The following is a 22,237-nucleotide window of genomic DNA, read 5'->3' as shown; positions in this document are numbered from 1 at the left end:
GACGCTAACCGCAGAAGAGGAAACGGATCATATTGTGACAGGCGTCAAACCGCTATGTCCTGAAAAAATAGCTGCAAACTGTTGTCATTTAAGCGCGAATACACAAATACAAAGGCATCCGTATCGTCGGCCGCATTCCGTCATTGGCAAATGATGCCTTGTGAAAGTGCAGTGTCAAGAAAGAATTGGGCATTGTATTGATAGACAGTAGCGGGCTACCAAGCTAGTTAGCTCGCTAGCGTAGTTTCTCAAGTTATCTAGCCAGCCAGGTAGCTAGCTAGCGTCGATGTTGGCATACGTGTAAGCAACGGCATAGTGTGTTGTATGCAGTTGCTTTTGGTATTTGTCCACTTTTGGGAGCAATTCTCGGAAGACAATTGCAATTGAGACGTGTGGCCAACATGGCTCCCTGGGGAGCGATCACTCAGCCGCCCTGTGAGCGCCAGGCCCGCCCCGCAATCGGACGTCTTCTCCATTTTGTTTGCTTGGCCCCAAACCTCCTCCGGCCACGGGGAATCACCGATTCCGACCTCAAACCGTCTGGCAAGCCAAGTTCAAAGTCGCCGTTTCCTAGTTCCCAACGAGCGGGGCAGTCTAGGACACGTGCACGAAGATTGCCACAACTCACTCAGCAATCTGCTCCTCACGAAGGATAAAGAATCCAATGGCATGCCTGTGAGTATCCGATTTATGAAGACCTTTTTTTTAAAATGTGGTGGGGAAGGAAATATCAAAATATCAAATCTTTTTTCCCATATGCATTGGAGTCACTTTGAGGTTTAAAAAGATGCGGTCAAAGTAGGAATCGAGTTTATTTTTGACAGATCACCCACCTTTGAAACATTTTACGATTCATCGACATGGTAAAATGATTTATTTGAAAAACGTGGGCAATCTTCAAGTTCACGTTCATCTAGCACAGGTGTCGAACTCCGTTCCCGGAGGGCCGCAGTCCCGCATGTTTTCCGAATGTCCCCCGTTGCAACATACCTGATTCAAAGGATCAGATCATCAGCAAGCTCTGCGGAAGCCTGATATTGAACCTGCTCGTTTGAATCGGGTGCGTTGCAACGGGGAGACTTGGAAAACATGCGGGACGGGAGTTCGACATCTATGAAAAATTCTCACGGCTCGTCAAATCATCCGCATTCAACACTGCGCTCGTTTGGCGACATTGCTCGTGTTTTTAATGCGCGGCAATTGAACGGCGCGAATCCGAGCGTGCGACGACGACGTGTTGACAATGAAAAATGCAGACGCTTGGGAGCAAGATGAGAGCGTTGTTCTTGCAACGCGAATGACACCATCTGGTCGTCTCGTGCATATTTTTCTCTCTTATGCATTTTATTTTATTTATTTGGGGGGGGTGTCATGAAATCTCAGTATTGATGCATATTCCTCGCAGGACGGGAGCAGGCAACCCGGGCCGATGCAGATCTGGATCCGACTTTGGGGTCTTCATTTCTTAGTCGACAATACACGGCGTCGTCCACGTGAAACACTCTTCAACTTTTCAGAAGATGGGTGAGTTTTCTCCACATGAATGAAAATGTTTTTTTTTTGGAAGACGTTTGAAGAGATGTTTTTTCAACGCACAAGTGAGCTGACTTTTTCGATCCTTCTTTCGATCTCCATGGACGCCGCATACACAGATGGAGAGAGAAGCCCGACATGCCAACATGAAATGGCTTCAGTCTTGACTGTTATCTTAGTGAGTTATCTGATGCAGTTCTTTAAAAAAAAAAAAGAAAGAAATGGAACTCCGTGCGGGCGGGTGAGGCCCTCATTCATCGACGAATCCCCTCCTCCCTCCGCGACGCGACGCGGCGTGACGTTTGACGCTACATCTTTGGGAGGTCCGAGCGGCCCGCTCGGCTTCCTTTCTCCACGAAGCACTCGAGTCGGCAAACGTCTAGAGCGCCAGGTGACAAAATCCGCAGCTTGCCAGCCAAGCGCGCGTTTGGACAGAGAGCCGGCCGGGTGAGCGTCTTCGCCGGGCCGCGCCGCCCGGCGCCGGTGCCCCCCCACCAGCCCGCCCACACACTCTCTCTCTCTCGATCGCCGTCATCGCGCTCGGAGCACGGGCCATGGACGGCTACGGCTCCCCGTACCTGTACGTGGGCGCGCCGGCCCCGCGGGCGCCCCTCCAGCGGACCCCCAAGTGCGCGCGGTGCCGCAACCACGGCGTGCTGTCGTGGCTCAAGGGCCACAAGCGCTACTGCCGCTTCAAGGACTGCGCCTGCGACAAGTGCATCCTCATCGTGGAGCGCCAGCGCGTCATGGCCGCCCAGGTGGCGCTGCGCCGCCAGCAGGCCCACGAGAGCCTGGACGGCCTGCTGCCTGAGGCCCTGAGGGTGGGCCCCGCCGCCGAGGGGGCCCCCGCCGGCGGCTGGAGGACTGCGCGCCAGGACAAGAGAGCGGGTAAGCCGCCCGCGGAGCGAGTTCACCTCACGCTCTTCTTCCTCTTTTGGATGGGGGGGGGGCGTTTATCGTCTAAGTCGAAATAAAAAACAAACAAAAAAAAAGCTCCGGAGAGCGCCGACTGTCTCGAGACGCTTTCTCAAAAGCCGCCACCCCGACGAGGTCCTTGCAAATATAAAAAAAAAACCATTGGCTACAAGTCGGAAAGCGCGTCGACGGAACGCAGCGGTTGCACTTTTGGCGGCAAATCTTCGATCCACGAGAACTCGGCGATCGCCGCCTTTGCCGATCTCAATTATTGCCTAATGTCACTTTTTTCGGATCGAACGTCATCGTCAAAATGCGTCGCGGCGACATTGAATTCACGACGATCCAAAGCGCGTCTTGATGCAACTGACCCCGGCGGAAAGGAAAGGGGCCATTTGCTTCCTGCGCCCTTTTCGCCTTTGCGCTCCCGTCGGCCCGAAAAAGGACAAATACTCGAGATTCTCATCTGGAAATCCCAACGAGATCCGCGCCTTCAAGTGCGCGTTTCATCGGGCGGCGCGGACAAGAAGAATCCGGCGGAACGGGAGCGAACGAAAGCAACTGAGAGATCCGCGCTTGGAGGGGAGGTGGGGGGTGGGGGCGCGCCTCCGCAAACGTGGAAGACGCCGCCGTCGCCGTTTTCAATTTGACATTTTGATCCGAGCAATCGCGTTATAGAAAGAAAAGATTTTTTTTAAAAAAACAGGCATCAGGGAAAATCGTCGGCGCGTGTAAAACAACTTTCTGGAAAAGGATTCCGTTACATGGCCAACCTTGTTCCAGGCGTCAGATTCAAATGCGTCTTTTGTCAAAAAGATCGACCAACATTTGATTGCGTCAAAATTGTTCATTAGTATAAAAAAACATTGTGACGTGCTTGTAAGCTCCATATCGTTGTTTTTTTAACTGACATTATTTTACACACAGACACAAAATAAAATTCGTTCGGAGATGTCAAAAAAAACCCCAAAGATGCCAAAGTGCAACACAATCGAGGCGCTCCCCTTTTTCCTGCCTCGTGTGCGTATTTTCAACAGCATCTTCGCCAATTATTTCAGGCAGCGGCCAAGACAAACGAGACGACCAAAATCAATGCAAACGAATGAAGACGGAGCCTGAAAAAAAGGGGGGGGGGGGGGGGTCGAAAGGCAGAATTTGGGGTAATCCCACTCCTATGCCGATGATTATTCAGATTATGTTGAGGATATGAGGCTGAGCTGCTTCCTGCAACATTTGCATCAATTTGGCGACGCGAAATTGCCCCCCCCCTCCCCCCGCAATTTTTTTTTAAAAAAGACCAAACAAAGCAAGGTGGTTTTCAGGCCATTCCAATGTGTTTTCACCTCGCAGCCAACTTTCCAAATGGTTTCATCCGATGAGCCGAAATGCCCCCCCCCCATCTCCTTCGGCGGCCAGCAGCGGCGGATGCTGCTGCTCCGTCAAGGAGGGCGAGCTCAATTTCGGCCCACATCATCAAAAGTGTCCGACTTCAATAAAAGCCGTCAGAAATAAAAGATTCATTCGTCGCCAGTCGTTTGCAACAAAGAGAGTGTCGCTAAAAAGATGAGAAGAAGTCTCCACTTCAACTCGGAACAGAATTGAAAAATGCTCCCGCGGATGCCGACGCCACAAAATGGACGATTGGCTGATTACGCCGTCAATCAAAAAGAGATTCGGCGTCGGACGGATCATCCAATCGTCATGCGGGGAAGCGTCTCGTTTCGATGCATTAGGACAACCTGCCCTCAACTCTCCAGACGCTCTGAGCGTCCACTCGCTTGAAAGCGCAGCGAAGCCGCGGCAATGAATGAGAAGAGAGTCGGGTCGCTAAGAAGAAGCGATTCGGAACAAAAGTTGAGCGCATATTTAGTCAATTGTACGTACACGCCTTCTTTTTGGAGGTTTTCGGAGAAAACTGCGCTTTCCTCGCAGTCCTTCGGCGCTCGGCAGACTAAAAGGTGCTGATCGGGTGGGTCGCTCGCGCGTTGAGTCACCGCTGTCCATTCAAATTTGCAGAAGGTCCGGAGGAGGGCGGCGGGGACGCGTCCGGGCCCGAGACCGGCGGCAGCCCCGGGGAGCGGGACCGAGACCCAGACGCGGCCAGTTCCCCGGAAGCAAACTCCCACGGCACCCCGGAGCCGCGGGAGAAGGGGGCCCCGGCCGCCGAGAGCCCCCGGAGGAGCCCCGCCAGTCCACCGGGGGAGGGTCCGGCCGGCCCCGTCGACCCGCCGCCCTTCGGCCTCGGAGCCAAGCGACCCCCGCTGGAGGTCCTGAAGAAGATCTTCCCGGGCCACCAGGCGCCCGTTCTGGAGCTCATCCTGCGGGGCTGCGGGGGCGACCTGGTGGGCGCCATCGAGGCGCTGCTGTCCAGCCGGGGCCCGGAGGGAGGCGCGCGGCCCCGCCCCGACCCCCCGTGCGCTTCGGAGCACGGCCCGGGCCCATTCCGGCCAGCGCCGCCCCCCGCCAAGTGGTCGGCGGGCTCGGCCTTCAGGGTGCCGGACTCGCTGCGCTTCGCGTCCGAGTCGCCCCCGCTGGGCGTCCTGGGGGTGCCCTTGCGGCAGCCGCGCTACCCGCTGGTACTGAGCAACTCCCTGAGCCGGGGAGCGGCCGGCGCCCTGCTGCCCAACGACGTGACGCTGTGGAACACGGTGGCCCTGCAGCAGCAGTACCGCCTGCGCTCCGCCGCCGCCGCCGCCCAATACGCGGCGCCCTTCGGCCCGACCGTTGCCCCGGGGGGGTCGGCCTTCCGGGGGGCCTCGCTCTTCCATCGGCACCACGCCGGAGTCGCCGAGGAGCCCCGCGGCGACCACCGGGACGGGGGCGGGCCCTACTCGCCCGACGACGACTACGAGGAGCGCTCGGATTCGGCCGACTCGCGCATCTTGAACTAGAACGCTTTGGGCTCCGTCTGGACAAACGCCGACGTGAACGCGCGTTCACGTCTCCTTCCTGTCAGCATGTCGTCGTGATTGTGAGCATGCGTTGAGTGTGACTAATAAACGAGAAACGGTGGCGATGGAAAGCGCGTCAAATGTAGCATTGGTGCACTCCAAAGAGAGAGAAAAGGTTTTCTGTGGCCGGGCCCTTTTCAATGGTAATAACAGTGTTGGCCGCTAGTTGGCAGACGAGGCCCGCATCCGAGCTCAAGGCCGTCAAGCATTTTTTCAAAAAGAACCGTTGACGGTCGGTTGGAGCCGCGTGAGGAGTTGCTCAACGGGCGGCCCGCAGACGCACGCGCGCGGGCGACGTTTCGCGGTGCGCCAAATGCGGAGCATCATCCGAGGAGCGGCGCCGGCTTCACTGCGGCGTGAGGCGGGTGAATTTTTCGCTTGTGGAGAAGAAGAGCGGATCCTCATCGATATGCAGTGGAGCGTGAAACTGGATTCTGTCTCTTCTGTTCCTGGCGCAGTCAAAAAACACGCACACACACAGAATTCAAGTGGCATTTTGGCTTGACATCCGTTCGGGCTGATCCAAACTTGCGGGCCCTCCATCATTTAGTGGCGAACGCCCGTCGAATGCCGCGATTGACGACGGGCCAACTCTAAGCATATGAAATGAGCGAGCGTTCAAGACCCCCCCCCCCCCCCCCGCCCCTAGAAAGCGCTCACAACAATCGCTCACTTCGCGACTCGTCTCGGACTTCAAGTTGGCGACGCGACAACTCGTCGAGAAGGCTGACCGGATACAAGGCTGGAAGACGGTGAGCTCAGCACGAGTCGTCCTTTCCTTCCAATACGACACAAAGGTGTCAAAGTCGGGTCCTGAAGGGTCTCCCCGTTGCTGACGAGCTTGCTGACGATCGGTTCTTTTGAATCAGGTATGTTCGCCGGAAAACATGCGGGACGGCGGCCCTGCAGGACCCGACCTGGACGCCGACGCTTGAATAAGAAGACCGATGGCGCCATCTGGCGGGCAAGCGTTGACTCGGTCCAATGCGCGCCACGCCTCCGCTTGGTCGGCGCCAATCCGTCGCGTTTCCTCGCTACATCTCACGCTTCTCCCGAGTCGCAAAAGGGGTGGGGGGCTCCAAGGCCAACACGGCGCGAACGAGAACGAGAACGCGGACAAACAATGGAGAGCGTCCAACTCCGGAGCGGTTCAACCGGAATCCGCTCAACTCGACGTTTCAATCGTGACGCAGACACAACAGAGAGCGGCGGCGGATTGTTGACTGCTGAGGAGCGCTTCGCTCGAGGGGCGTCGCAACAAATTCCCGCGCCCGCCGGGAAATGTAAGCAACAGGTCGAGACCACAAAGCCAAATGCGCTCCATCAAAAACGCATCTTCTGGGCTTCTGACCCGAAGCGGACGCGGTGGGCGTCCGTCACAGGCCGCTGCTCGTCTTCCAGGCTTGACTCTGGCAAACCAAATTAGGGACAGTTGTGGAGGGAAGTATTTGAGCCAGAAATCAATTTACAACTACGGCCCGTATATGGCCGGCCGGTATTGAGCCACCCTTAAATGCAGTTTCAGATCTATTTTTTCAACACACAGCATCATCGTTTTTATGCGTTTTTCACCGATAAAAACGACCATGTATAGTAAGGCGTTTTTCGACGAAAAAAACGACCATGTATAGTAAGGTGTTTTTAGCCAAAATAAAAACGACCATGTATAGTAAGGCGTTTTTCGACGAAAAAAACGACCATGTTTAGGAAGGCGTTTTTCAACAAAAAAAACGACCATGTATAGTAAAGGCGTTTTTAGCCGAAAAAATGACCATGTTTAGTAAGGCGTTTTTCACCGAAAAAACGACCATGTATAGTAAGGCGTTTTTAACCAAAAAAACGAGCATGTATAGTAAGGCGTTTTTCTACGAAAAAAACGACCATGTATAGTAAGGCGTTCTTAGCTGGGAAAAAAACGACCATGTATAGTAAAGGCGTTTTTAGCCGAAAAAATGACCATGTTTAGTAAGGCGTTTTTCACCGAAAAAAGCGACCATGTATAGTAAGGCGTTTTTAACCAAAAAAACGAGCATGTATAGTAAGGCGTTTTTCGACGAAAAAAACGAGCATGTATAGTAAGGCGTTTTTCGACGAAAAAAACGACCATGTATAGTAAGGCGTTTTTCACCGAAAAAACGACCATGTATAGTAAGGCGTTTTTAGCTGGAAAAAAAACGACCATGTATAGTAAAGGCGTTTTTAGCCGAAAAAATGACCATGTTTAGTAAGGCGTTTTTCACCGAAAAAAGCGACCATGTATAGTAAGGCGTTTTTAACCAAAAAAACGAGCATGTATAGTAAGGCGTTTTTCGACGAAAAAAACGACCATGTATAGTAAGGCGTTTTTCACCGAAAAAACGACCATGTATAGTAAGGCGTTTTTAGCTGGAAAAAAAACGACCATGTATAGTATGGCGTTTTTCTATGAAAAAAACGACCATGTATAGTAAGGCGTTTTTCACCGAAAAAACGACCATGTATAGTAAGGCGTTTTTAGCCGAAAAAAACGACCGAAAAAAAATCGTCTTAAAACGCCTTACTATACATGGTCATTTTTTCCGGCTAAAAACGCCTTACTAAACATGGTGGTTTTTTTCGTCGAAAAACGCCTTACTATACATGGTCGGTTTTTTTCCAGCTAAAAACGCCTTACTAAACATGGTCGTATTCTTACGGCGAAAAACGCCTTACTATACATGGTCGTTTTTTTCGTCGAAAAACGCCTTACTATACATGGTCGTTTTTTTCGTCGAAAAACGCCTTACTATACATGGTCGTTTTTTTCATAGAAAAACGCCTTACTATACATGGTCGTATTCTTACGGCGAAAAACGCCTTACTATACATGGTCGTTTTTTTTCGGCTAAAAACGCCTTACCATACATGGTCTCTTTTTTTTGTTAAAAACACCTTACTATACATGGTCGTTTTTTTCAGTGAAAAACGCCTACTAAACGTTGTCGTATTTTTTCGGCTAAAAACGCCTTACCATACATGGTCTCTTTTTTTTGTTAAAAACACCTTACTATACATGGTCGTTTTTTCCGGCTAAAAACACCTTACTAAACATGGTCGTTTTTTTCGGCTAAAAACGCCTTACTATACATGGTCTCTTTTTTTTGTTAAAAACACCTTACTATACATGGTCGTTTTTTCCGGCTAAAAACGCCTTACTATACATGGTCGTTTTTTTTTTGTTAAAAACACCTTACTAAACATGGTCGTTTTTTTCGGCTAAAAACGCCTTACTATACATGGTCGGGTTTTTTTTGTTAAAAACACGTTACTAAACATGGTCGTTTTTTTCGGCTAAAAACGCCTTACTATACATGGTCGGTTTTTTTTTGTTAAAAACACCTTACTAAACATGGTCGTTTTTTTCGGCTAAAAACGCCTTACTATACATGGTCGGTTTTTTTTTGTTAAAAACACCTTACTATACATGGTCGGTTTTTTTTTGTTAAAAACACCTTACTAAACATGGTCGTTTTTTTTCAGCTAAAAACGCCTTAACAATTTTGCTGACTGGGCTGTGCGCTGGGAGAGGACGACTCGACCGCCGAGTCCTGCGACCCCCTTTTGGAAGGACTTGGAAGTACATCACGAAGCCCTTGAGAAGCACTTTCTCCGATTTCAAATCACCCCTGCTCGTCTTCAAAAACAATGGGCCGGAATCGCTTCAGGAATGTGTCCCAAGAACCCCTCAGATGACAGAAAAACAGCGTGGCCAGTCTCCGAAGCCTTAAAAACGTCACCAGTGGCCGCGGCGGCCGGGCTCCAGACCCCGTTTTCCCAAATGCGTCCGGGGTCAGTTTTTATTGGGTCCCACATTCCCAGATCGCGATCTGGGCCCGCAGCTGGAAAAGGTGCGTCAGGGGCCTCCGCATTGGTGGCAGGTTCCCTCATAAAAATGCTCAAACCTTGGCTTTGCCCTCGCGGGGGCATTTGGGGGGGCGGGGCCGCGGTGTTACGGAGAAGCCAGGACTCCCCCTCTCAAAGAAATGGAGCCTCTCCACAAAGAGCTCTGGAAGACCTTCAAGGTCGACAGGCTGTCCCGCATTTCCCGCTGCAACTTGTCTTTTCCCTTTCCCAAAGAGGGTGGCAGGAATTCCTTCCAAGTCTCATCCCGGGGGTCCCTTAATGAGGCACAGAGAACGCGTTACACCTGGAGAGCCCGGTGACGAGCGCATCCCTCCGACCCCGGCGGGGGCCCGCGGCCGTCGGATCAAAGCATTCCTGGCCAGGAAACTGCAGCGTGGGGGGGCCGCTCATAACCCCCGTCGTAAATTAAGAGACCAAGTGGAGAGTCAGGCTGCACCTGCAGGTCTTCACCCGAACCCCCCCCCCCACTCCGTCCACACATGGAGGAAGAGTTAGGGCCCCGGAGAAGCGCAGGCAGGCGGCACACTTCTGCTTCTTCCAGCGGGGGTGAGTCGAGTGCAAGTGTACGCCGAGTCCACGCCGACTCCACGATGGGGTTGCGCCTTCAGCCCGACGGAAGCAAATGGAAAGAAAGCGCGTCCACGCCAAAGATGACGAGCGTCGCCGTGGCTGCCGCTGGATTCGGGAGCGCCAACTCTGGGCTCCTGGTACGGTGTCGTGCGTCTCAGTTGCGAGGACCGGCGCGTTTCCAAAGCCAAACGCTGGTAGCGCCCCACTTTGGACTCATCCAACTCTGGCGTCTATGTTGGACCCTTACTGCAGGGGGTTCTTGAAAGGAAGAAGAAAAAAAAACCCATCAAAAAGACAGGATACAAACAACGTCACTCCGAAATGCAATGGAAAGAGCCACGTAAAATAAAGCATCAAACCAAAAAGTGTGTGTGTGGGTGTATACATCTATCTCTCTCTATGTCCAAATCGATTTGTTTTACTGTTTCTTGTGCATGTTCAATTGCTCCACGTACAGCACTTTGGATGCAGCGATGGCTGTTTGAAAGTGCTCCACAAATACAGTCGAGTTGAGATATATACTGTGTGTGTGTGTGTGTGTGTGTGTGTAAATGCAAACTTAGATGCTAAAGCAAGATGTGCGCCTGTGTTATTTCATTTCCTATCTAGCAGTGGGTCTTCACTTTGTTCGGGGTCCCGAAGCCAACCGGCTGATGTGATGATACTCGTGCAGCGAAGACAAATTCCTTGTGTGTTTGACATACTTGGCCAATAAAGATGATTCGGATATGCACATTCGGATATATATATTTTTTTTAGAAATTCAAAACATAAAAAAACGCATTTATTAAAACCAGAAAGAAATCTTCAATCAAATTTCAAGACATAAATATAATTTGTTTAAAAATGAAGCAGCCAGTGATGGCCAAGCGGGCGCTTCAGAACTCATTGACATGTTGAGTCGGGTGTGTTTCAACCTCCATGGCAGAGGCTCCGTCGAACCCCTGAGACCGATTCACCGAACCGAACCCAGGTTAAGAACCACTGATATAGACTGTCTACACACATACACACCTCTCTCTCTCTGTCTCTCTAGATATATGAAATGAAATGACAATAAGACAGACACACATGTCGCTTCAGCATCTAAGGCTGCCTTTCCATGCTCGGCAGGCCAGTTGGATGGCACTCCTGACGTCCTGGAGACATTTCCACATGACGTCCAAAGAAGACGCTTCTCGAAGAGATGAGCTAGCTAGCCTAGCTCGATCAACGCCAGACGTACGTCGATATGCAACAGCGGCACACAAAAGGCGTTGGTTCCAAAGCGCCCTCTTCCCTTCCACTCGTTCAACTTGACGGCCGTTAAATTCTCACCTCAATTTTGGTCGAGCGTCACCGAGCGGATCTGAGCGGTCCGGAAGCTCGGCGCGTCCCCATTGGTCGCTTTGTGTGAATTTGTTCGAGAAGGCGGCCAATCGGCGCGGCGTGGGCGTGGCGTCGGCGCAGGAGTTGCCCGGAGCGGGCTCGGCGACTGCCAACTCCGCTCGGCCGGCTGGCGAAGGCGCACGCTCGCACGCTCGCACGGTGTCCGTTCACGGCTAATTGGGCGCTCGCAACTTTCCAGCGGGCCGCAGAAGGCTCGGAGAGGAGGTAACAGCCGCCGAACAGCGCGTACACCTTCATGAACCGAGGACGCGGCTTCGTCGGTCTTGGAAGGTTTTCTTTTCGGCTTCCCCCCATGAAGACTTTCTGCACTTGACAGGTCGTGTTATTTTACATTGTTGAGTCATCCTCGAAATCTGTACGTTGAGAAACGTGTCTGTTCAATTATGCGTTCCTACAATCTGAATATTTTTTTTTTTGGAAACAAGTCCAGTCCGGTTTAGAATTTTGTATTTCTGACAGAATTATTTTGGGGGAATTCATGTAGTATGCATCATAATTCGTGGCTTCAGAAATATTTTTTTTCCACGTGCATATTTTGTCAACATGGCAGACAGAAATTGCGGTGACGGGATCTCGCCATCATCTCTCGATCCGACTCAAATAAGGCCGTGAAAATAGGCCGACTCGGACCTATATTGAATTTCCTTTCGTGAACTCGAAAAAATGTCTATTTGAGCGTGAGCTGGTTGCAGTAGGTCCGTTTGAAAATTTCAAAAAGTGCAGAATGCGACTCGGTCCAGTTTTGAACTTCCAATGGGAAAAGCGACGAGTAAAGTTTGCAGTCATGCGTGCGGGCGACGCTCGACGCGGTGAGACGCGGCACCCAAAAAAAAAGCAACGCGCGTGTTTTTTGACGCTCAGGTCGCTCGCCGACATGACCGAGGGTTGCGAGTTCGAGATCGACGTGGAGAGCGTGGACGAGCGAGCGGAGGAGGAGGGCGACGACGACGACGACGACGTGGAAGACAACGGCGACGGCGGCGGCGGAGAGGCCCGCGCCGCCGGGGCCGCCGCCCGGCCGGGCCTCCCCGCGGGCCTGAGCCCCGGCGAGCAGCGGCGCAAGCTGAGCCGCACGCCTAAGTGCGCGCGGTGCCGCAACCACGGCGTGGTGTCGTGCCTCAAGGGCCACAAGCGCTTCTGCCGCTGGAGGGACTGCCAGTGCGCCAACTGCCTGCTGGTGGTGGAGCGCCAGCGGGTCATGGCCGCGCAGGTGGCGCTGCGCCGCCAGCAGGCCACCGAGGTGAGAGGCCGCCCGACGCCCGACGCCCGCCGCCGACCCGACTCGCTTCGGTGCCGTTGACCGGGCCAAAAACGCCGGCGTCCCAAGCGCCGCCGCTCGCTCCGCTTGAAAGAAACCTTCTCATCAAGCGATGGGATCCGCGTTTTCGGCAAACATTTATGGCTTCCTTTTGCGGCCCGCTTTCCAATTGATGGGGCCTTTTTTTCTTTTCTTCAAACTCGCACAATGTCGAGAACGTCTTTAGCGATCTTCTCGTTGATGAGATTCTCCTGCTCACATTTCGGCCCATATTGTGTGTGTGTGTGTGTGGGGGGGGGGGGGTCAATTCTAAAATGTTTTTTTTAGCTTCTTTTTTTCCCTTTGGGGGGGGATGCTAAACAGTTGAAATGTAACCATGCAATTTTTTCAAATGATTTAATTTAATAAGCGTGAAGGAAATCAGTTTTTATCCGACCAAACGATTTTGACACCGCCGACTATTTCAGACATGTAAGTTGTTGATGTCCGATTAACGGAATCGCACATCCACTAAACGTCCGCTGGATTGAGACAAAGACGCAGACGGCGATTCGGACTTGATGTGAGACGACAGCATTTTCTTTGCGCGTGACCTCGTGTCTTTTTTTTTTTTTCAGGACAAAAAAGGCCTGTCTGGGAAACAAGTTGCAGTCGAGAGGAGGCCCATCTATCAGAGACATGTTCGTCCATCAACTCTGCTGGCCAAAAGCATCCTGGAAGGTAAAAAACAAAAAACAAAAAAAAAAAGGTCTTTGGGGCTTTGAAGGGGAAGTCAGTTGTTGACGGGAATCTGCTCCTCCGGTCGGTCCAAACACGCCGTTCGCACTCATGTTGCAAATTGTGGAATATGAGTTGGCCCGTCTCAGCCGGTGGCCATTTTGCCGCTTGCCGTCGACCGAATGTGACCTCCCACTGGCTCGGGGCAGTGGACGGCAGGTGGCAAAATGCGCACCCCACCCCGCCACGGGAAGCTCAACGCGGGCGCCGCACGGCGATGGCGATGGCGACGGCGACCCCTGACCTTTGCTGTTCCCCGCCGAACAGGTTTCCGTCCGTTGCCGTCCGAGCCCTTCCTGGCCGGCGGCCCGTCGCTGCCTCCGCCGCTGAGCGACCGCATGCGCAAGAGGCGGGCCTTCGCCGACAAGGAGCTGGAGAGCATCATGCTGGAGCGCGAGCTTCTGGAGAGCGGCCGGGCGTCGCCGCTGCTCTTCGCCAACCGGCCGGCGCGCCGCGCCTTCGACTGCGACGCCTACAAGTCGGCGTACTCGCCCGCCGCCGACCCGCGCCCGGGGCCCGCCCGCCCGGACGTGCCGGCGCCGTACCCGGCGGCCGGCGACGGCGGCGAGTCGGTCCCGTCCGGCGCCGCCTACCGGCACTACCCGCGAGGGGGCTTCGTGGTGTGGCCCCGCGCCGCCGCCAACCTGGGCGACGCCCTGCTCTACCGCCAGTGCCTGTTCAACGCCGCGGCCGCCGAGAACGGCAAGGCCGGCGCCGCGCCGGGCGAGGGCCGGCCTCCGCGGGAGGACGCGGCCTCGTCGCGGGACCCGCTGAGGGCGGCGCCCGCGACCGCCGGCGCGAGGGAGAACTCGGCTTTCTACCCGCCCAAGAGGCGCTTGGGACACGCCTTCTCGCTCGACGTCGACTGCGGCTTCCGCTCGCTCCTCCAACACTCGCTGGGCGACGGGGGCGGCGCGGCGCCGTACTGTAAGGAGCTCCTGCAGGAGGCGGCGCGCAAGCTGCGGGAAAGCGGCAAAACGGCCGACGGGCGCGCCGAGGACTTTCCGTCCGAGCCGGGAGGGGCCAAGATGGCCGCCGGCGAGTCCCTGTCCTTCTCGGTGGAGGCCATTTTGAACAGACCCGCCATGAGTCGAGCCTTTCACTGAAGTGGGATTTGCGTGGGGGGGTAGGTGGGTGCGAGAAACCTTTCCGAGCTGCGCTTCTGCCACGCGACGACCAAATGGGCAAAAAGCAAGATCTGTGCGCAAGGCCGAACGAGCTCGTCCTCTTGTCTTCTTTGAAGCGGGCAGTTTTTGGCCCCCGACCTCTCGCGATTTCGCGCGAGGGCCCATCTGACAAAGATGGCGCCTGGCGGGGCTTTGGCATCCATGTCAACGTGTCCGCAAAGAAGACTTTCTTTCGTGCGGTTGTCGCGGTCCAACGTTTTGAAAGCGCTTCCTCATGTCAATAAACGTTTGCCTACAACGTGTCGCAGTTCATGCCCAAGGAAGTCGGCCGTCTTCAGTCAAAGCAGCCGCTTCGTTTTTTGCTTTCTCAAATACGACAGGCCAATCTTTTCAAATGCGGCCGCAGTCCCCCCGCGTGCCTGCTAACCCGCGTCGGGCTAGCAGGCACGCTAGCCTGACGCGTAACCCAAGATGACCGGCAAGGCTCTCCTTTCAGTTTCCGCTGCCTCGCCTGCTGGGCATGGTTGAGCAATGACTAGAGAAAAAAAAAATAGTGAAGGTCACAGACATTTTCAAGTCAGTTTGGAACAAAAAGGGGGACGACGGCAAAGGGAAAGATTGATTGTTTTTGTCATGTACGCAAGGTGGTGGGAGGGAGGAGCGCGTTCAACATAGAGAAAACCAAATCCAAAACCAACAAAGTCCAATGAGTGAAGCAAACAAACACGACAGTAGCCCAAGAGCAAACGGCAGTCCAGCTGATAATGACATAATGAGCAACAGGTGTGCAACTGCAGGGGGAGCCCTACAGTGCCACCTGTTGGTCCCAAAGCACACCTCACCAAATATGAGCCCTTTCAGCCAACCCATTTTTCTTGGTGCCATTATTTGTTTCGGGGGGAGGGCTTTCACACTGCACAAGCGCGTGACAGAACGTTACCTTCAATCCACCGACAAGTGTGGGCAGACTGGAAAAAAAAAAAATAGTGTGCTATCATTCAGATGGGGGTCGGGCAAAATGTCGTTTGGGGGCGACAAATACTCCAGTCTGATCTTCAGCCCGTAATTGCCACATTTATTGTTTGAAGCGTGAAAGGCCACAGAACGGGGCCCTCGAAGATGAGCGCAATCGGAACGTGTCAAGAGTGGCCCTGGGGCTCGGGGGCTCGGGCCATCCGGGCCATCCGGGCCATCTGGGCCTCCGTCGCAGGGATGTCGGCGGGCTGAAAAGCGAGCCGGCGTTGGAAGGAAGGCGGGCCGAGTTCTCCCGTTAGATCGCAGGAAGCCATGGCGCCAGTGGTGCCACCAGTTTGGTGGTCCCAATGAGCGCCGTTTCCGGGCCAACTCCTGTCCCGACGCACGCACGGCCAACTTGGGGCCGCGCACGAGACGCCTGAGCCACATTTGGACGTCAAGTGCGTTTTCGCCCGGGCGCTGTTGTGTAAACACGGCCCTGCGCGAGCTTTGTTTGTGCACTAAACGGCCACAGATAAGCATCTGCTGAAGTACTTGAGAGCGCCTCGTCGCAGGCTGTGAGATTGAGCGCGTCAGCAACAGCGCCGGCTTTGGCTTGGGCTACTCCGCAGTTGCCGTTGTTCACTTTTTGTTTGTGTGCACACAGGCAAAGTCACTTGAGTGACTTTCCTTCGTGCTGGGATGATGGGGGGGGGGGGGGGCAGACAAACCCAAAACACACACGCGCACGCACCCACCAGGAAACGCGAACTGAGAATTTCGGCTTTGGCGGCTCTCGTCTGGCAGAGGAAACACGGCCAAAGGTCACCGGCGCGTGCTCCTTGTTGCCGATGTCGCCGAGTCCCGAGCTGGCAAACAACGGTAGAAAAGGAGTGGGCGGCATGGGCGAGGCGTCCGGGTGGGAGAACGGATCCGCATCGCGGCCGCTCGCTATCCGTGGCCGACGTGGGCATTAAGCTCTCTTTATTTTTTTTGTTTTCTGTCTGTGCGGGCACAAATCGACGCCGCCGGTGCCCTTTTGGCCTAAGATGGCCACATTCATGGGTCGTGGAGAAAAAAAAAAAGACGCTCCCCCGTGTCATCAATTGATCAGGTGCCTATTTGAGTTCCACGACAAGGGGCAAAGGCAACGTTGAGGAATCAAGCAAGTCTGGATCGGCTTGGGCTATTTTTATTCAATGTCGTCCACCTGCCCTTTTCAAGGCCATTTGCCAGTCTAAAGCGGCATGTAAATGCTATGGAAAAAAGCCTTTGTGTGTTTCGGCTGCCCCGTTTGTTGTCTTTTGCCCGCCATTCGCCCTCTTTTTTTAGAGGCGCCGCGCTCGCAGCTGCCGCCGCCCGACCGCGGCCGCCGCCGCCGCAGGAGCCGTCATTTTCCTAACGCGCTGATAAATGGCCGCCGCACCTGGCCCACGCTAACTCGAATCAACGGACGACGTGCCAAAGTTCAAAGTGGGGGGGGGGGCCTTTGCATAGGCCCGCCGGAGGCCGCCGGCGTCAATGGCAACAAGCGCGTCGGCTAAATTTAGCTTCCTCTTTGGCTTTCGGCTAGCGCTAGCGGCCATCCCCGGGCTCGCTTCCAGACTGCGGGCGCGGGACTCGCCGCCAGCGGAAAAGGCGGCGGACGTGGCCCCCCGCGGCTTTTAACCTTGCCGCCGCCTGAAAAACAAGCTGTTGCCACTGTGCAACTTTGCGGCTGTTGCGGCAACAAGGCCGGCGCTAATGTGCGTGTTGTGCCATCAACGCGCCGCCTTTTAACCGGCTTGGCGCCGGGCCCGTTTCAAGTGTGCGCGCGCCAGCTTCTCGACGCTTGAATCGCAAAAGATGAAAGATGACATTTTAGGAACGTTTCCTCAGTAAAATTCCCCAGTGTGGGACAAATAAAGCATATCTTATCTTATCTTATCTTTATGTTAAGAAAATATCAGAGTTGAATATGACATTTGAATGTCCAAAAAAATTCAAGGCAGTCCCATCATTTTTATCAAGTCAAGAAGCTGTCAAAAGCAACAGGTCGTCTCTTTTCTTTTTCACCGGGGGAATAAAAGCTTGAGCGTTCTTGTTTGAGCCATCAAAATTGTTTCTTTTCAGAAGCCGTGAATGATTCCATGTCAACTGAAAATGTCTTCACGCGCGGCTGAACACGGAAGTTGGCACGCAAAAGATTGCGGGGAGCCTCCCTTTCCATGAAATCCTTTGGGGGAAGCCAAGAAAACAAACAAACAAACAAGGACATGTCGAGAAAGGCTCACCCGGAAGGCGCCGTCGCTCTGATGATTTGCGCTCACGTTCGCGCGTTGCCCTGGCGACGGGGTGCATGATGGGAAAAACAGAAAACACGTGCGCTCTTTAAACCTGCCAGGGAAGAAGAGGGGGTGGCGGGGGGGCCCAAAACGTGACACGTGTAAAGCGGACGCATCGAAGAGAAGATTGAGCGAGGCGGGAATCGAGCGGGGAACCGCGGTCGGTCCGTCGCAAAGCGAAATAAAGTCCAAAAAGTCAAAGGAAATCGTAAAAGTACCCATTTGAGTAAAAGGGGGAAAAAAAGCACACATTCTTTTCACGTTAGCGCTCTTAATGGGCTGAACCGGAGCCCTTTTTACATCACGTCAGGATCGGTTGTGGTACGAGTCGCGGGCGGCCAAGAATAACGTCATAAACGACGACGACCAGGCCAGACGCCCGCGACCAAAGTGACCAGGAAAGCCCAGTGTGCGTGGCGCCCATCAAAAAAGGCATTCGGCTGGCGCACGGGAGCGTCGCTCAGGTCCGGCCCCGCCGCCCCGCCGCCAACTTTCTACTTTCCATTGGTTTTTGGATTGTGGTCCCCGTCGTAAACCTTCGTTTGGCTTTGAGAGCGCCACCCGCAGGTGTCAAAGGGTGTCACGAGCTCGCGTCCCAACGACTGCCGGTGGACAGCGAGCCGGCCGGCCCACGGAAGGTAGCCGCGGCCGCATTTTGCCACGTAGCTCGGCCGCAAACCGCCCAGCGAGACGCGTCGCTAGCCGGCATATTCGGAGGAGCGGCAGAAAGCCCTCTCTTCGTTTAGCGACGTTGCTCGTCCACAAGCGCGACCAAACGCAAAGCGTCTGACGTGTCCACGATGAACGTGGCCTCCGTTTCTTTGATCGGTTCCGTTTTGGCGGCCATGTTGGCGAGGTCGACCCCTCTGCCAAAGGCAACGCACGCACATTGAAACGTTTTGCAAACCACTTTCATAAGGTTGGCTTCCTTTTTTTTCTGGGGGGGGGGGAGAGATACCTTTTCTGGTGCCTGGATTCGCTTTTGTGAACGGTCAAGGCCATTTTCACTCGTCGGGTGGAGTTAGTTCGGCCTGGCGCTAACGTTTGCATGCGATTGGCTTTTTCTTTCCATTCGGTTGATTTCACTGAGTCGGCGGAGGCAAATGAAATGCGGCGATGACTCCGAGCCTCCGAACTCGGCGCCAAGGCGGCCGCCGTTGTCAAGATCTTGACCTCAGAAGGCGCTTTTGAGGCCAGGACGAGGAGCGTGCGCATCTGGTCGGCGTTGTGTTTTTATTGTTTTGTCGAAACAAAGAAAAGAAAAGAAAAAATATGGAAAAGCCAGGTGAAGGCAGAGGACGGGGCGGAGCCAAAAGAGCTTTGGAAAAAGCGCGGTCGCACGCGCCCACATAAATGTCACGCAAGATTTAAGCGACGCGCCGTCCCAAGGCTGCAACCTTTTGGCCCGACAGTTTGCTTTTTCCCACCGTCCTCGGCCCGACGGCGGGCGCGCGTCTTTTCCATGCGCGGCGCCGCCTTTTCCACCGCTGCGCCCAGCAAACTAATAAGTCATCTTGTCTCGCAGCTTACGCCTCCTGTCTGCAAGTAATAAAGCTCAGAATCAACAACGTCCCCATCGAGACATTAAGTTCGGGTGAGCGCCTTGCGCCGATGAGCTTCGTCGCCGCCACTTTCAGGCCACGAGAAGAAGAAGAAGAAGAAGAAGAAGAAGAGCTTGGCAGCGGCTCGGACCTTGGAGCAAAAACGCTTTTCCACGTATGGATTTGATTTTTTTTTTTTTTTTTTTTTACAGATTTTATTCCTCATCATTCATGGTTTGCTCACATGCCATCTTTCTATCTGTTTTACTTTGCATAAAATGGAAAACACATTCAAACACGACAATGCACGTCTCGTGAGCATCTGCCGTCGTAGATTCGAGACGGAGAGCCATCAACGCGCAAGAGCGCGCCAAGTGCGACTCTGACGTCATCGTCATCCCGTCAATCCCCATCGCGCATCAGAGCGAGATGACGGTTTGGTGCGATCGCGCGCGCTCCCCTCCCCCAGCGGCGAGGGGGAGGGGGGTGCCCAGCTGTCCGGGCAAAGAACCAAAATGCAAAGACTCTATTTGGAGCCAATGTATTTTGTGTCGCGCGGATATTTACGAGCTGCCTTTGGAGTCTTTTGCTCTTCTTTTACAACGCTGACACATGGCAATAAGATGTTGGCCCGTTTGAAGTCGCACATCTGCGCGCCAGCGGAAACGCGCAAAATCTCGCGTGCCTCTTTCATTGTTACATCGGAGGTATCGTGTGTGTGTGTGTGTGTGCGCGCGTGCGCGTGCGCGACCGGGCCGGCTGCTGCGAGCTTGTAAAAGAGTGGAAGATGGGGATTCCACATGCTTATCCGAGGAGATAATAAACAAAAGGGGGTGAGGGGGTCCGGCGGCTGATATATTGGGCACATGTGGGCTCTTGGAAGGATGAAGGACGGAGGTGGAGGGGGCTGGGTGGGGTGGGCGTGGCCGGACACTCGAGGCCTCTCCGAGAACAAGATGAGCTCGGTAGATCACATGGTCCCACTTCCCGCCCCGGCCCCCGGGCCCCCGGCCCCCCGGCCCCCCGGCCGCCGCCCCGACGGGGAGAGCCGCACCCACACTTGACTCGCAAGCTCATTTTGCACCATATGCGCCGGGAACGGCAACAAAACGAACATTGGGGAAGAAGGAAAGGAGCTGACCAAAAGCCGATGGTTGCGCCGGCTCAAAATGGGGGCGACAAAGTAGCCCCCAAAGTCGGGCTTTCTCTAATTAGGGTGCCCAGCTTAGTTAGGCTTTGAAAATTGGTGCATCCGACGCCATTACTTTCATCAAACAACGCATTCCTGTGAAGAAACTTTGATTGCCGCTCAAACTATGACAAAAAGAAGAAAAAGTCCAAGTGATTCTCCTCCCTCGCTTTGAGTAGGCCGTGCGCATTTTGCGCTCACCTGCGCGCAAAACGCCGTGCCCCGATTTGTTCCTGGAAAGGGTGTGCGCAGGCAAAAGTGTTTTTTGTTACAACTGTGACTTGTTGTGATAACACCGAGTCCGTGACAGCACGCGACGGCGGCGGCGAGTGTCGCCAGTGCCTCCGCATATTACAAATATTACAATCCACCCCCCCCCCCCGCCCCACCCCCCCCAAAAAAAAAAGAATCTCTACAAGGGGCTGTCTTTGACTGGGCAAAAAGTAAAAATACCTCGCCCGCGTCCATGACGGGTGCTCGCTCAGGAAAACAATCTGCGTCAATGAATCATCACGGGCCCCTTTTTCCTCTTTGACAAGTCTTGGCAAGACGCTCACACATTTCCACGTGTATTTGGACTCTGAGACGAACAGTGTGCACGTTCACCCGAGTGGGGCGCCCAAAGGTCCTTTTTAATGTTTCCAGCCAGCCAGGTGGCTCACTGAGACCACCGGAAGGGTTTAGAATGACACTCGCGGGCATAGTTTCTCTATCCTCCCCATAGAAGCAACACAAACGCGGTTTACCGCAAACTCATCATTCTATCCGTATGTCCGTGTTGTACTGCGCCCTGCGGTGGGCCGAGGCCCGCGTGCGCAAAGGAGCAGCGCAACGTCCATCGAATAGAAGCCAGTTTCAAGTTGATCGCCATCGATCGGTTGTTTGGAAACAAACTTACGGAGCCGCTTTAGTTCGTCAAGTAAGTTGATGTTATGCTATGTGAAGTAGACACTTCCCGCTTAGCGTCGTTCGGATGGGCCAAGCGCAGTCTGCACATTTGAATACCATGAGTATTTACAATCGTATTAATCAGTGACGTCATTCATTAATTGAATTGAAAGACGTTACAAAAATTTGCTTACGATTGGCTTTTAACCGAACATATTAGCGCATTAGCTCGCGGACGTTAGCATGCTAGCTCAGTCAACGCGGGGCACGTTGTTTTGCCGTCTTCCATTTTATGTCCGTGTTTTGATGTGTAAAAATGGCAAGAAACTTCAACGGGCGAGGGCAGAGCGGTACATTTTTCTCTCCCACAAAACAAAACAAAACAAAACAACAATTGCGGCATTCGAGGGGTTTCATATTTAACTGGGATGTGGAGGCGCTACTCTGTATTTCAAAAGAGAAATGGTTCCGGCTGAAAAGGAGGCAGGTCGAACGCCGGCCGGGCCGCGACACTTTGGCTGCTGCCATTGTTTCCACCACAGCGGCGTTTGTCGCCGGACCGTACGCCGAAACCACGAGGGGCGAGTCGTGTGTGCGGTACAAACACGCGCGCGCCACGCCGCCGGCCTCGCTTCATTTTTACCTGGCGGACGGTTGGGACGGTAGCCGCCTTTCCGAGGAATCCCGCCGTCATATTTTCAACTGGATGGAGCGTGAAGAGGAAAGCTGGGGGGGGGGGGGGGGTAGGGCTGGTGGGGAAGCCAATTTGGGGCCGACGTCTGCTGAAGAGATAGCGCACCCGTTTGTTTGTTTTTGCTTTGCAACTGCGTACACAGCTTTGTGAGGTCAACGAGCGCGCGACACCCCAACGCCGCCAAAGACAACAAGCGCCAGGCCTTTCTCCTGCGCAACCAAGATGACACACTTGTGTCACTGCGC

The 22,237-nt window shown here is 54.0% G+C and overlaps 2 protein-coding genes across 3 annotated transcripts; both read left to right on the top strand.

Moving 5' to 3' along the window:
- The first annotated feature begins 466 nt into the window (after window positions 1–466).
- Window positions 467–5,480, top strand: dmrt3a (doublesex and mab-3 related transcription factor 3a). The gene is made up of 4 exons (XM_052067530.1): window positions 467–675; window positions 1,406–1,524; window positions 1,753–2,421; window positions 4,465–5,480. Exons 3-4 carry the CDS (start codon window positions 2,088–2,090, stop codon window positions 5,337–5,339), a joined length of 1,209 nt encoding a protein of 402 aa, XP_051923490.1. The 5' UTR covers window positions 467–675; window positions 1,406–1,524; window positions 1,753–2,087; the 3' UTR covers window positions 5,340–5,480.
- A 5,699-nt stretch (window positions 5,481–11,179) lies between these two features.
- dmrt2a (doublesex and mab-3 related transcription factor 2a) lies at window positions 11,180–14,700 on the top strand. 2 transcript variants are annotated; one of them, XM_052067540.1, is made up of 4 exons: window positions 11,180–11,556; window positions 12,102–12,480; window positions 13,116–13,218; window positions 13,543–14,700. In XM_052067540.1, the coding sequence occupies exons 2-4, from the start codon at window positions 12,115–12,117 to the stop codon at window positions 14,379–14,381; spliced, it is 1,308 nt and encodes a 435-aa protein (XP_051923500.1). In that variant the 5' UTR covers window positions 11,180–11,556; window positions 12,102–12,114; the 3' UTR covers window positions 14,382–14,700. The 2 variants fall into 2 exon arrangements, with proteins under 2 accessions (XP_051923500.1, XP_051923499.1); XM_052067539.1 differs by having other exon boundaries at window positions 11,182–11,444.
- Window positions 14,701–22,237: the final 7,537 nt, after the last annotated feature.

This window comes from Hippocampus zosterae, chromosome 6 (assembly GCF_025434085.1).
Source record: "Hippocampus zosterae strain Florida chromosome 6, ASM2543408v3, whole genome shotgun sequence".
In the NCBI taxonomy this organism is placed as follows: domain Eukaryota; kingdom Metazoa; phylum Chordata; class Actinopteri; order Syngnathiformes; family Syngnathidae; genus Hippocampus; species Hippocampus zosterae.
The sequence above is the reverse complement of the archived record's forward strand: the minus strand, read 5'-3'. Positions and strand labels throughout refer to the sequence as shown.

Coding starts and splice junctions, on each gene's coding strand:
- dmrt2a (XM_052067540.1), top strand. CDS start 12,115: ATGACCGAGGGTTGCGAGTTCGAGATCGACGTGGAGAGCGTGGACGAG. Junction 12,481..13,115: donor GCCGCCAGCAGGCCACCGAG/GTGAGAGGCCGC, acceptor TTTTTTTTTCAG/GACAAAAAAGGCCTGTCTGG. Junction 13,219..13,542: donor GGCCAAAAGCATCCTGGAAG/GTAAAAAACAAA, acceptor CCCGCCGAACAG/GTTTCCGTCCGTTGCCGTCC.
- dmrt3a (XM_052067530.1), top strand. CDS start 2,088: ATGGACGGCTACGGCTCCCCGTACCTGTACGTGGGCGCGCCGGCCCCG. Junction 2,422..4,464: donor GCGCCAGGACAAGAGAGCGG/GTAAGCCGCCCG, acceptor TCAAATTTGCAG/AAGGTCCGGAGGAGGGCGGC.